General features: G+C 52.2%; 2 protein-coding genes across 3 annotated transcripts in view; one reads left to right on the top strand and one right to left on the bottom strand.

The window, feature by feature from the left end:
• The first annotated feature begins 257 nt into the window (after window positions 1–257).
• Window positions 258–5,593, top strand: LOC122374981 (ceramide-1-phosphate transfer protein-like). Its single transcript, XM_043354108.1, has 5 exons — window positions 258–349; window positions 2,825–2,995; window positions 3,276–3,487; window positions 3,803–3,978; window positions 4,693–5,593. Exons 2-5 carry the CDS (start codon window positions 2,853–2,855, stop codon window positions 4,822–4,824), a joined length of 663 nt encoding a protein of 220 aa, XP_043210043.1. The 5' UTR covers window positions 258–349; window positions 2,825–2,852; the 3' UTR covers window positions 4,825–5,593.
• A 2,008-nt stretch (window positions 5,594–7,601) lies between these two features.
• LOC122374657 (integral membrane protein GPR155-like) overlaps window positions 7,602–12,268 on the bottom strand; it is a 38,175-nt gene continuing 33,508 nt past the window's right edge. For both annotated transcript variants that reach the window (XM_043353535.1, XM_043353544.1), the window contains exons 16-17: window positions 10,432–10,572; window positions 7,602–9,775 (exon numbers count right to left, since the gene is read on the bottom strand). In XM_043353535.1, coding sequence (XP_043209470.1) covers window positions 9,445–9,775; window positions 10,432–10,572 — 472 coding nt within the window. In that variant the 3' untranslated portion in view covers window positions 7,602–9,444. The remainder of the gene's footprint in view (window positions 9,776–10,431; window positions 10,573–12,268) is intronic.

The following is a 12,268-nucleotide window of genomic DNA, read 5'->3' as shown; positions in this document are numbered from 1 at the left end:
GCGATTTTTCGTTAGGGATAGCTGGGGAAGTACGGGGCAGTCCGATTCCCAGGGCCAACTCCGGCTAGAGCTCCGGTCACTGGTGTGTCATATCTGTCATCGCCACCCGCGTGAAACGCGTACAAGAACCTTGTATCGCGCTTGCCTTGTACCGAGTCAAGATTCTTTACCGAGTAGCTGCGAAGGAATTGAAAACTGATGACGTCATCTTAAAAGTATGGTTAACAAATACAAATATATTTGGCATCCTTGATTTTGGATACATTTGCGGTGCGCCATTTGCTGATGCTCATAAATGAGAAGGGGGAGCTGAGGGGTGGATTGCGCGATTATTTCAGTGGTTTTTCTTGTAAGTAAAGAGGGTAGTGCACTTAGATCTAGAAATATTTTCCATAAAACCCATTTGTACTAAATGGACACACGAATATGCATTTTAATCACTTGAAAACATCATAGGAGCCCATTGGTAAATGGGCTCATTATGATTAACCCGGTTTACATAGGGTTTGTTGCAAGCTTATATCTCCGTCCGTGATAATGCAAAAGATGCCAATGGTGCCAAACAATTTACAAAATGATCCACTCTAAATATTTGAAGACCACTGTATCAAAATTATCGGCAAATTAACGAGCTAGAGCCTCGACAAATATGCTATGTAAACCGGGTTATTGTGATTGGTTATCATCATGACTCACTGGCTTTATTTCCATTTAATATTTCACATACCCTTCTTACACAATTTAATCTGTAGTGGTCCCTTCTTTCCAAGGCCGTATATAGGTGGTAGAATGGTAAGCTGTTTGTTTACATCGGTGACTGAAAGATGACGTCAGCTGGTGTCTGCCAATCTTTGCCAATATTTATCTTTGAGGATTTTAGCCTCTAAGGCAGTTTGAAATTAACTTTTGGGCTCAGAGCCTAAGAAAGATTATTTGCTGCACAGCAATGTCTTTAAAATTGACAAAAACCTTGACACCCCATGACGTCATCCGTCTCCTGTGAGTCCTGACTCTGAGCCCTCCCTATGTGGCAGCTTAGAACTGTAGTCTGCTTGTTCTTTCAACAGATGTCTCAATTACTCCATCCTGTACTTAAAGTCATTTTTATGGATATGAAACATGGCATTGTGTGACACCATTTGCTTCTGTTTGATTATTTCTTTTGCTTTCATTGAAATGAAATACCTATAGTCAGTAAATTAGTTATTTGGAAAATGCTAGCCCATTAAAACTGAAGTCATTTTACATCCCTTTGACTGACACTTCATTTAACCAGTCACAGTGTCTCGCCACTGCCAGGTAAAATGATTTTGGCAAATAGCTTCTAAACGTGTAAAGCCTGCACTCTCAAACCTTCTGTACCTTATTGTACGTCAATTTGACATGTTGCCTTTGATTTTTAGCAAAATCTATCCAAAGGTTTATGGAAAATGACATTTTAGTGACGTTATGCTATTCCGTATACACTTGAAAAAGCTCAAAGCTTGAAATGCCTAAAACATCTTCAGTTTTTGAGAAATCAAGAAATAGCAACTAGCAAGAGGTTTGTATGTGATTCTACCTCTCCTTTCTAATGGGCGAGTGGCTGTCAGTTTTTTTTTTGCTGTTGAAAATTTGGGATTTCGATTTAACATAAACACTGATTTTTTTGGCAAACCATTACAAATTCTAGAATTTTGATCAAACAAAAAAGCTCAAGTATTTGTTGGAAAATTACTATCTTGGGTCTGTGCATTTACATTCACTTTTTAGAAGAATCAGTTCAAAAATTTAGGAGCTGTTCAAATTTTGGTGACATAATGACACATGCATTTTTCAAGGTTTAATAGCTCTAGACCTCATACAGTAATAGCAATGGCACTGCTCTGTTCTGTTTGTCATGAAAACTATCTTACAAGCCTTTTTAGGGTTTAATAATCGACTTCAAGCTTTGATCCTACCTGACCTTAACCTGAGCTTCATCCAGATATGATCCAAATCACTAGCTGAGTAAGTCCATTGAGTTCTATGAATAAAATGACTCATATAACATGTGTCACACAGATCCTATTCTATAATTTGTCTTTGTTGACCTGTCCTCGCCCCTCGGGACACCTTGCCCTTTGCATGCCATTGTATGCAATGCATCTATTCCTGAACCCTGGTAGCCTAGGTAGGAATGTGTGTTGGGCAACCAATCTCAGTCCATTCTTTGCCAACTGGGCAAAGAATGTAGCAAGTAATGTAGAAACTTGCAGTTTCTACATTACTTGACCTGACCTTGACTGACCTGACCTCTGACCTGCTTAGGCAAAACAATCTGTGCCCTAAACCCGGGTCCATCTTGTTTCCAAAGATCTTCCTTTGAGAGGCTGAGAAATGCCAGCAAGTAAATTCCAGGCTCCATAGTCCATACGCTTTTGGAAAAGCTTGCAGCACCTTAGATAGGCTACCTAAGAATCGAGATGTACCTTAGAGCGAGATGTCGTAAGGATTGGCTGAAATGTGGCATTCCATAATATTTCTAGGCATTACGTGGAATGCCAGCAAAGACTGAAACCATTGTAGAAAGCAGGGATGCGGAGCCATGGAAATTTCAGACAGCTCCGGCTCCGGCTCCGGCTTCGGAGAAAAAACGGCTCCGGCTCCGGGTGAAATGTCATGGCGGCTCCGGCTCCTGCTCCGGGCAAAATGCGCCGGCTCCGGCTCCGGCCCTGCACCCCTGGTAGAAAGACTATACACCTGAAATGTGTCCATGATAAATTTCCTTTCATGTTCAAGGCTCCTGAATAATCCTTCAATCTGTATTTTATAATTTTCTTAACAGTTTTTTCTTTATCCACAGTTTTTCAAAGCTCAAGAGCGGCTGAACAATGAGTAACTCTCATGTTAAAGACTCGAAGGACTCAAAGTTTGACATAGGCCTGGTATTGGCCAGTTTCAAGAAATGTGGAGAGGACACAGGTGGAAGCCTCACCATGGATGACTACATTGCTGGATATGTCGAGCTGAACAAGTAAGACAGCTGCATGATTCACTCGTTTGTGTTTGCCAATGACACTGATTCCAACTGTCATGGGCCTATGCATGATGATTGCTGATTTACAATAAACTAAATCACTTGCTCAACATCGCAATACTGTTTTTTTTTTTAGTGTTTGTCTTTCATCGACATTTTATTGGTAAGGAATGTACTTTTTCATAATGGTAGTTATGATATTTTTCATGTTATCCAGTACATGTGTGGTTTAGTCTGTATCACACATCAAAATAATGTAGACTGAACTCGCCCTCAGGTTTTTCGGTCTGCTGGGCACTGTATTTGGTTTCGTGGGCTCCGACGTCCACCAGAAGCTGGTGCAGCTCGAGTGTCTGCGCAAGGGAGGCGCCTCGGACAGCTACGTCACCGTCGAGCGCATGATTCTCTACGAGAAACAGAATGGTGTCTTTGAGTCTGACAAGGCGGGCAACGGGTGCCGCACCCTCCTCCGACTGCACCGCGCCCTTGGTAAGGCCGCCGGGGCTTGGAGAGTCGTGGGAGGGGAGAATCGGTGAGCTCAGTGCCTCAGAGGTGTAGGGTGTCATGTTATGACACAGGAAGCTGTGCTGTCTGATGTGTCGCCTCTTACTCGGTAGTTTCTTGCGCGCATATTTCGTTTTGAACGCTGGTTGCAGGCTTCGCTTTGATTCCATATGCGCGTGCCTTGGTGCCACCGCCCCCTTTCTTGAAAGCGGTGCGCTTCTTGCGCGATCAGGCGATTTCCGAATCTCTTTATTTCCCACCACTTTTGAATTACTCATCTAACGATCTGTGTCCGGGAAGCGTTCATCGCCGACTTTCTGCGAGAGCTGCACGACCGCTCTGACGAGCAGAAGATGGGCTCTGTGTGCCAGGCATCGTACAAGCGCACGCTGGCCGTGCACCACCCGTGGCTGGTGCAGCAGGGCGCCCTCCTCGCCATGCACATGCTGGGCACGCGCGGAGACATTGTCGAAAAGGTGAGAGTGCGGAGAGAATGGACGGCCAATATGAGCAGCGGCGTGGATTGTGACGAATAGACGGTGGATCGACCGTGGCAGCCGTTAGGGAACCCGGTAGTGTTGTAACTTGTAGTCCATGCTATATTTATGGTTTACGTTCCGTTTTTGTGGTTGTTTACCGTGAAGCCTTGCTCATTTTGACGACAAATTAAACGGAGGCTTTCGTTATGATTATTGCCCCAACTGCCCAGCCCAGATGTCCGTCGGCTTTCTTCTGTTGCTGGAGTGTCGCCAATCGCTCTCCCACCCGGTCTGTTTGAGCCACAAACACTGACCCTACCGGGCTGCACTGCCGCTCGGGCTCTGCTTAGTCGCTGTTCAGCGTGTGTCGTTATCTGCGCTATGAGCACACATTAGTCATCTGAGTAGAGCAGGCACGTTGGACGTTAATCTGTCCGTGCCAGGAATTTCCGTCTCCCTCTAGCCGTCTGTAACCACCTGAGCCCGAGCCCTCCCTCCCCTTTCTGGTGTCTGTGGCCTCTGCTGACTCATCCCTTCGTTTACCGGTATCTGACCTCTCCCTCCTCTGTGCTGTGTCTATGACCTTTCTGTCCCCCTGTTCGGCATCTATGACCCGACCTGACCTCTCCCTCTCTGTCCGGTACCTCTGATTTCTCCCTTTCTCTGTTTGCTGTGACCCAAGCTGACCCCCTCCCCTCTGTCCGGTCGCAGGCAGTCGGAGGCGACAGCAGTGACAAGGAGAAGCACAAGGACACGCTATTGGAGTGTATTGACGTGATGCAGGCCGTGTACGCCGACACCCAGAAACTGTACGAGCAGCACGGCCTGCTGGAGCTGCCCTAACCGGGCCGGAGCAGCTGCCCTAACCGGACCGGAGCAGCTTCCCTAGCCGGGCCGGAGCAGTACGGGCTGCTGGAGCTGCCCTAGCCGGGCCGGCCGTCCGGTGGGACGCGTCAGACTGCTGTCAGCTGACGGGCCCGCACGCCACCCCGGAACGACGGGGAGCGGACGGTCAGCCGTGCTCATTTGTTATTGTGTGGGGGAGTCATTTATTGTGTGTCAATTGCAGTGCAGGTGGGATGCGTCTTGCCATAGTCATTTTTGTCTTCTTCAGAGTGAAGCTAGGTGTTGAATGGTAGTTCGAATCATATCTTGTGGTATTTATCGTAGTTTTGTGATTCTTATCATGGTGTGTAATAATTTGAGTAGATCTTTATTAGCAATGAATGCGACCATGTTCTAGTTGCATCGAATTCTGTCAAAAGCTACTTGGCCTTTTATCATGCATTAGTTTAGTGATTATTTTTCAGTGTAATCCACATTCTACATGATTGTTTGCCTTGCCCTTGACCAAGTGTTAGTAGGCTGCTGTCCTAGACTTTGGTTTGTACTTTGTAGTAGTTTAATCCACCGCTAATTTTTGCGTGCTATCGTCCGCCCCGATCACAGCTGTTTTGAGTGAGGGCGAACTAGTCGAAAGCTTCAGTCAGCTCTAGTATGGCTCTATTGAATCAGCTCTATTGGTGCTCTAGCTTGCATGCATTTAATCAAAGTGGATCTTTAATGTCAGCAATTATTTTGTTATTGTCATCACACGTAAAAGTAAGCTGCACTTTGGAGTTGTTATACAGAAACATCCGGACATTCACGATCGACCATTGCAGCTGCTCACTGCGGCTGTATAAACTGTGTTCCTCGATTGGTTCATCGGGAAACTCAGGCGACAACCAAAGACGCACAGTTCCTCCCGGCATACTTCTCTCCTACCGTCACATCGGATAAAAATGTCGATACATTGACACCACATGGTTTACGGCTGGTATTTGGTCTGTTTTATTTCACGGTTTTCTCCTACTGTGTTGAGACTACGTTATCGTTCCTGACAGCCGACCAGTATAGGCCGACACTGCCATTACCTGCTGGCGGGCGCGTGCCAATCAGATGCCCGCCGTCTCGTTAGTCGGGCACTTTTTGTCGGATCGCCGCGCCGCTGTTAGTCGATCGATAGTAGCGATAACGCTCGATTGGCGTCCGCCGGGCGCCGGGTCTCAGCAGGAGGGAGGTGTGGCGACAGGGGCGCGGTGTGGGGTCGGGAATGACCTGCTGTCCGCTGACCGCCGGAGTCCGGACCGCCGGGTCTCGGCAGGATGGGAGGTTGTGGCGACAGGAGCGCGGTGTGATACCGAGCAGCGCTGTGGGGCCTGGGACGGTCCCCGCCGCCGTCCGGCCTCTGCTGTCTGTCGTCAGCGCTGGAGGGGACTTCACCCGATCATGTGCTGCTGACGGACAGTGTCCACAGACCTAACAAACGTCCTGTACCGGGTGCCAGATACCAGATCGGACCGACGGCGGCGCGGTTTGTGACGCCTACGACTAGCGTCTACAGCCCCTGGCCTCTCCGCGCCGGGTGCCAGCTACTGAGCCGGACCGGGGCGGTATGTGACGCTGACCGGTCCCCGTCTCAGGGGACGTGTTTGGTCTGCCGGGCCGACCGGCGCCGGGCCGCTCCTGGCTGGTCTAAACTGGATGGTGGTCGGGGGTGCTGCGCTCACTGTCTGTGATTATGTCACGAACAACACCAAAGTGTCCGTCTTCTAGGCGTCACGATCTGTGCTTAGACTGGGGGAGAAGAGGGCAGACATTTGCTGTCCACACAAGATAATTCGTTACGCAACATACGACATGTGATATCGCGATATCGCGCTGGCGACAGCTAAAACAAACACCGTGACCGCGCCCATCATGTAGTCGTGTGTGATTTATGACGCTGAATGTAAGCGGAAGTGGCAGAGAAAGGATCCGCCGGCATTCCCGAAATCGACTTATCGCGGTACCCGGCTAGGTAAACTGTGGCAGGCAGGACAGCGGACCGATACGAGACCGTGCCTGGCTGCGTAAACCCGGAGCCTGCCAGACGGTGTAGTGCGAACCGATGTGAAACTGTTTCGCTGTGTAGACTCTGAGCACTACTGTGGCGGCCGGACGGCGGACCGATGTGAGACTGTACCTCTTCACTGTGTGTACCCCGAGCACTACAGTGGCTGATGGCGGACCGTACGGACGGCGGACCGATGTGAGACTGTGCCTCGCTTTGTAGATGCTGACGCTGGGAGACCGTAGAGCGTAGGATAGCAGTCGGAAGTGTGTTGTTTTGTCACTGAGTGAGTGTTTGGTAGAGCCACCACGCCGTGCCTGCAGCTGGAGCTCATTATACACGGCCCGTCGGCCAGCTGGCCCGCCTTAGTCAATGTGATATACTGGTATGCACCGGAGGCGTCCGCCTGCCGCGGGTGCTGCCGCCCGAGCACGAGTCGCCTGTCGTATACGCCAAATAAACAGACGTACAATGGCTGCCTCTGGTGTGAGAGGGAGCGAGTGGGGCTGGATGTCTCTGCCGCCTCGTGTGAGAATCGATGAGAGACTGGTCGCACAGCTGGCAGTCAAAACACGTCACCTACATGGGGTGGGTGACAAGTCTTTCCGCTTTGATGTTGGGCTCGTGACTTGGTTAGGCTATGCTAAAAGACCATTTAAAAGCGTAGACGTGCTTTGTTATTTGTCCTTTGCGTTCACGCTCCGCTCGGCGCTCCCTGTCACTCGATACCATCGTAAACTAGCGATCGCTGCTGACATCGTGTATATTGTTCTTTGAATGACTAACACATGACAACATGACACGGACGAGGTACCGTCCACGTCACATTGACAACCACGGCCGCGCCACCAGCGGGGCAGGGCGTCCCGCTGAGACCGGAGGGCGCCGGCCGCCGACACAGGGGCCGGGGCGCCCGGAGTCGCTGACGGCAGCGGCGGCGTCCGGTCTCCGGTCGGGGACGATCCGGGATGGTCCGGGGTCCCAAGCGGACATCACAACATCGTATATTGTTCAGGGTCACAGTTACACAGCAGACGACACAAATATAGGTGTGTATCTTGACTAAATTAACACGACCTCGAGTTGCCTATCCAGACTCGATTCAAACACAGGTTGGAAGCGCGCGCTCAAGTAGTCATAATAACAGTGATGTATGATGGTGTCATGGGATAACGGGCATCATCATCACAAACAATTGCACTAGCATAAACAAACGATCACTACAACCGCTCGGAATCCTTAAAACCAGATATGAATACGGGCTTCTTATTCATCAATACTCGGTTCTCGCCGTACCTAAAACGAAGTCGAGAAGCGCAAACGAACAGCACACATAAACATTGTTCGCCACTGACAGCCTAACTGAGCACTAAACATATCACGATCTATCGCACATGAAGGGTAAAAAGACTACACAAATGGCAACTTAACTTTTTGCCAGAAACACATGAGAGACGACGGGTCTTGCGGTGTATAACCCACAGGACAACGCCCATCTTGGGCCGACCGCTATTCATGACTGATCAGTCGGAATTTTCCGTGTTCAACCAGCGCCCAGTCTCGTCAGTGTACCCTGTCCAGGGAAGATCCGTGCCACATCTCCCTGTGTGCTGCGGACCGCCAGCCGCCAGTGAAAGACAGAGGGACAGCCGGGCGGGCCGGCCGCGCCGCGGGCATGGCTGCCAGTCCGGGCCGCGGCCGGCTGTCGGACCGAGCCAACGGGCTCCGCTGAACCAACACCGACCAGTGAGGGCGGGAGCGCCGAGCTAAAGGGGCCGTGTGACAACCCAGTGACACCGCCGAACGCGCCTCCCCAAACGCCGGCGCTCGATATGCAATTAATGTGGGCCAAATTTGATCGTTGCATCAACTTGGAGCGTCCAAGAATCGACCATCGCCACCTGACTCTCATTCTGTAAGAAGAGTAAAGTACCGTAAAATGCAATAAATTAAGTAATCCTTCTAAGTTAGCATGGGTTCTCTAACGCAATGGCAGCTGCCTAACTATGCCGTATATGTAAACTACGCGGTTCCCTTATGGCAACCTTGACTAAATGGGCATTTTTCTATTACAAATATCCATAATGCCCTAAAAATACGACGAACACATTGGTCATGGTCATGTAAATTACTGGAGACTGTGCTCAGACTGACGGCCATCTCGCAGACTGACGGCGCGCTCTCTGAGGTCAGCCCGCGGGTTACCTCAGTGAAAACATTCACCACACCGCCGCGTTCAGCGTGCAGGCCACCACTGAGTGATCTGACTGACGATTCAACAGAGGGGATTTCCGATCCTCCGCCCCCAACGGACCGCGAGGGGTCCAGACGAGTGAGCGCACCGGCTCACTGCCGCGACGCCGGCTGGCCGACGCACTGTGGCTGTCAGAGTGCCGTCCTAACTCACTGTCACTGTCGCTGCCGCCTACTCACTGTTGTTCTAAGGGGTGCTGTCCTGCCGGCTCACTGTCGGCTGCCGGGGCGCCGTCAGCTCACTGCCGCTGTCAGGCCGTCGGGCCTCTCTCTCGCCAGCTCACTGTGGCGGCACCGCCTCACTGCCTCTGCTGGGGTACTGTCTGACCCATGGCTCACTGCCTTTGTCTCGGCGTCGTCTCGCCGGCGCGCGGGCACACGCCAGTACCGACCTGTCCGCAGCCGGCCACCCCGCAGCCGGTGGGCGGCGGCTGCGGCGTGGGCGGCGGCGACTGGGGCGCCGGCCGGCCGCCGTTCACCAGCTGGTAGAACAGGTGCCGGTCGTGGAAGTGGTGCTGCTGCCGGAGGTGGCGCACCACGCGGCCGTCCACCAGCCGGCGGCCGTACTTGACGGCCTCAGTGCGGTCGGCGGCCAGACCGCGGCGCAGCAGCCACTCGACCATCTCCTGGCCGGTGAACACGTGACGGAACAGCTTCAGACGGAACCTGCCGGCACAGAGGACACGTGACCACACAGCTTCAGACGGAACCTGCCGGTACAGAGGGCACGTGACGGAACAGCTTCAGACGGAACCTGACGGCACAGAGGACACGTGACCACACAGCTTCAGACGGAACCTGCTGGTACAGAGGACACGTGACCACACGGCTTCAGACGGAACCTGCCGGCACAGAGGGCACGTGACCAAACAGCCTCAGACGGAACCTGCCGGGAAAAAGACCACGTGACCACACAACTTCAGACGGGCAGACAGCACGTGCTGGAACCTGTCAGGACAGGGGGTCACGTGACGGAATATTTTCAGATTCAATATTAGTTTAGAGGACAATTCTTGCAGACTAAATTAAGCTAGACGAGATAAATTTACCGAAGACAAACGTCTCAATGTTGAGGGAAAAAACTGCTCACTGCATCTTTGAAAATGCCAAATGGCAATAAATATGTGCCAGGTTACCACTAATCGTCTCAGCCACAAGGGCTGTCAGGACAACTGTCAGGACAACGCCCTGAAACTCAAACGGCTCCCACCTGTGTGGGGGAGGGTGAGAGCCCAGGCAAGACAGTTCGAGCATTGGGCGAGCAGGGACGAAGATGGTTTATCATGAAAAAAAAAAATCAGGGGCGGATGTTTTTCCCGTACCGTTTGTCGGTGACCAGTTCGCGTTTGCAGGCCATCAGGTGGTAGTTGATGAACTGGTTGCACGTTTGGCGCGTCTCGTGGTCGAGGTCGGACACGTCCGGCAGATGGACCGTGTCAGAGCCATAGAGCAGCCGGCGCCACCTGTGAACAGCCAGTCAGTCAAAGTTACAGACACAGATACAGTCAGTCACAGCCTCAGTCATAACAGCCGGGCCCGGCAGGTGGACCGTGTCAGAGCCGTACAGCAACCGGCGCCACCTGTGAGGACACCGTCACAGATACAGTCAGCCACAGTCAGTCATCACGGACACGTCCGGCAGGTGGACCGTGTCCGAGTCATAGAGCAGACGGCGCCACCTGTAAACAGCCACAGTCAGTCACAGCCTCAGTCACACAGCAGCCGGGTCCGGCAGGTGGACCGTGTCCGAGCCGTACAGCAGGCGGCGCCACCTGTAAGGTACAGTCAGTCACAGTCAGTCATCACGGACACGTCCGGCAGGTGGACCGTGTCCGAGCCGTACAGCAGACGGCGCCACCTGTAAGGCACAGTCACAGATACAGTCAGTCACAGTCAGTCATCACGGACATGTCCGGCAGGTGGACCGTGTCAGAGCCGTACAGCAGACGGCGCCACCTGTAAACAGCCACAGTCAGTCACAGACACAGACACCACAGCCAGGTCCGGCAGGTGGACCGTGTCCGAGCCATAGAGCAGCCGGCGCCACCTGTGAGGACACCGTCACAGATACAGTCAGTCACAGCCTCAGTCACAACAGCCGGGTCCGGCAGGTGGACCGTGTCAGAGCCGTACAGCAGACGGCGCCACCTGTAAACAGCCACAGTCAGTCACAGTTACAGACACAGATACAGTCAGTCACAGTCAGCCATCACGGACAGGTCCCGCAGGTGGACCGTGTTCGAGCCATACAGCAACCGGCGCCACCTGTGAGGACACAGTCACAGATGCAGTCAGTCACAGTCAGTCATCACGGACATGTCCGGCAGGTGGACCGTGTCAGAGCCATAGAGCAGACGGCGCCACCTGTAAACAGCCACAGTCAGTCACAGTTACAGACACAGATACAGTCAGTCACAGTCAGCCATCACGGACAGGTCCCGCAGGTGGACCGTGTCCGAGCCATACAGCAACCGGCGCCACCTGTGAGGACACAGTCACAGATGCAGTCAGTCACAGTCAGTCATCACGGACATGTCCGGCAGGTGGACCGTGTCCGAGCCGTACAACAGACGGCGCCACCTGTGAGGACACAGTCACAGACACAGTCACAGATACAGTCAGTCACAGCCTCAGTCACAACAGCCGGGTCCGGCAGGTGGACCGTGTCAGAGCCGTACAGCAGACGGCGCCACCTGTAAGGTACAGTCAGTCACAGTCAGTCATCACGGACATGTCCGGCAGGTGGACTGTGTCCGAGCCGTACAGCAACCGGCGCCACCTGTAATGATGATCACAGAACAGTCAGGTCACGGTCAGTCACATACAATCATTACAGTAACATCGGGTAGGTGGACCGTGTACGAGCCGCATATGCAACAGACGGCGCCACCTGTAAGGCACATTCACAGTTGATAAGTCACGCTTGAGGCAGTCGCAGCCACACAGTTATCGACTTTAATCGGCTTACCAGCAGCCTGACGGTGATGTAGAATACGCACGTTATCTTTTACCGCCCCCTTCTCGCTATAACTGGAAGCAGTTAAACTTTCGACCTCGATTACATCCAACATCAACCGCACCACCCTGGCAGTCCTATAGACACCACTAATTAGTCACCATCCCTCCCGCCCGGCTAAACACCACCACTGTCACCATCCT

Source organism: Amphibalanus amphitrite, unplaced genomic scaffold, assembly GCF_019059575.1.
Source record: "Amphibalanus amphitrite isolate SeventyFive unplaced genomic scaffold, NRLGWU_Aamphi_draft 000040F_arrow, whole genome shotgun sequence".
Lineage (NCBI taxonomy): Eukaryota > Metazoa > Arthropoda > Thecostraca > Balanomorpha > Balanidae > Amphibalanus > Amphibalanus amphitrite.
This window is presented reverse-complemented; position numbering and strand designations above follow the sequence as displayed.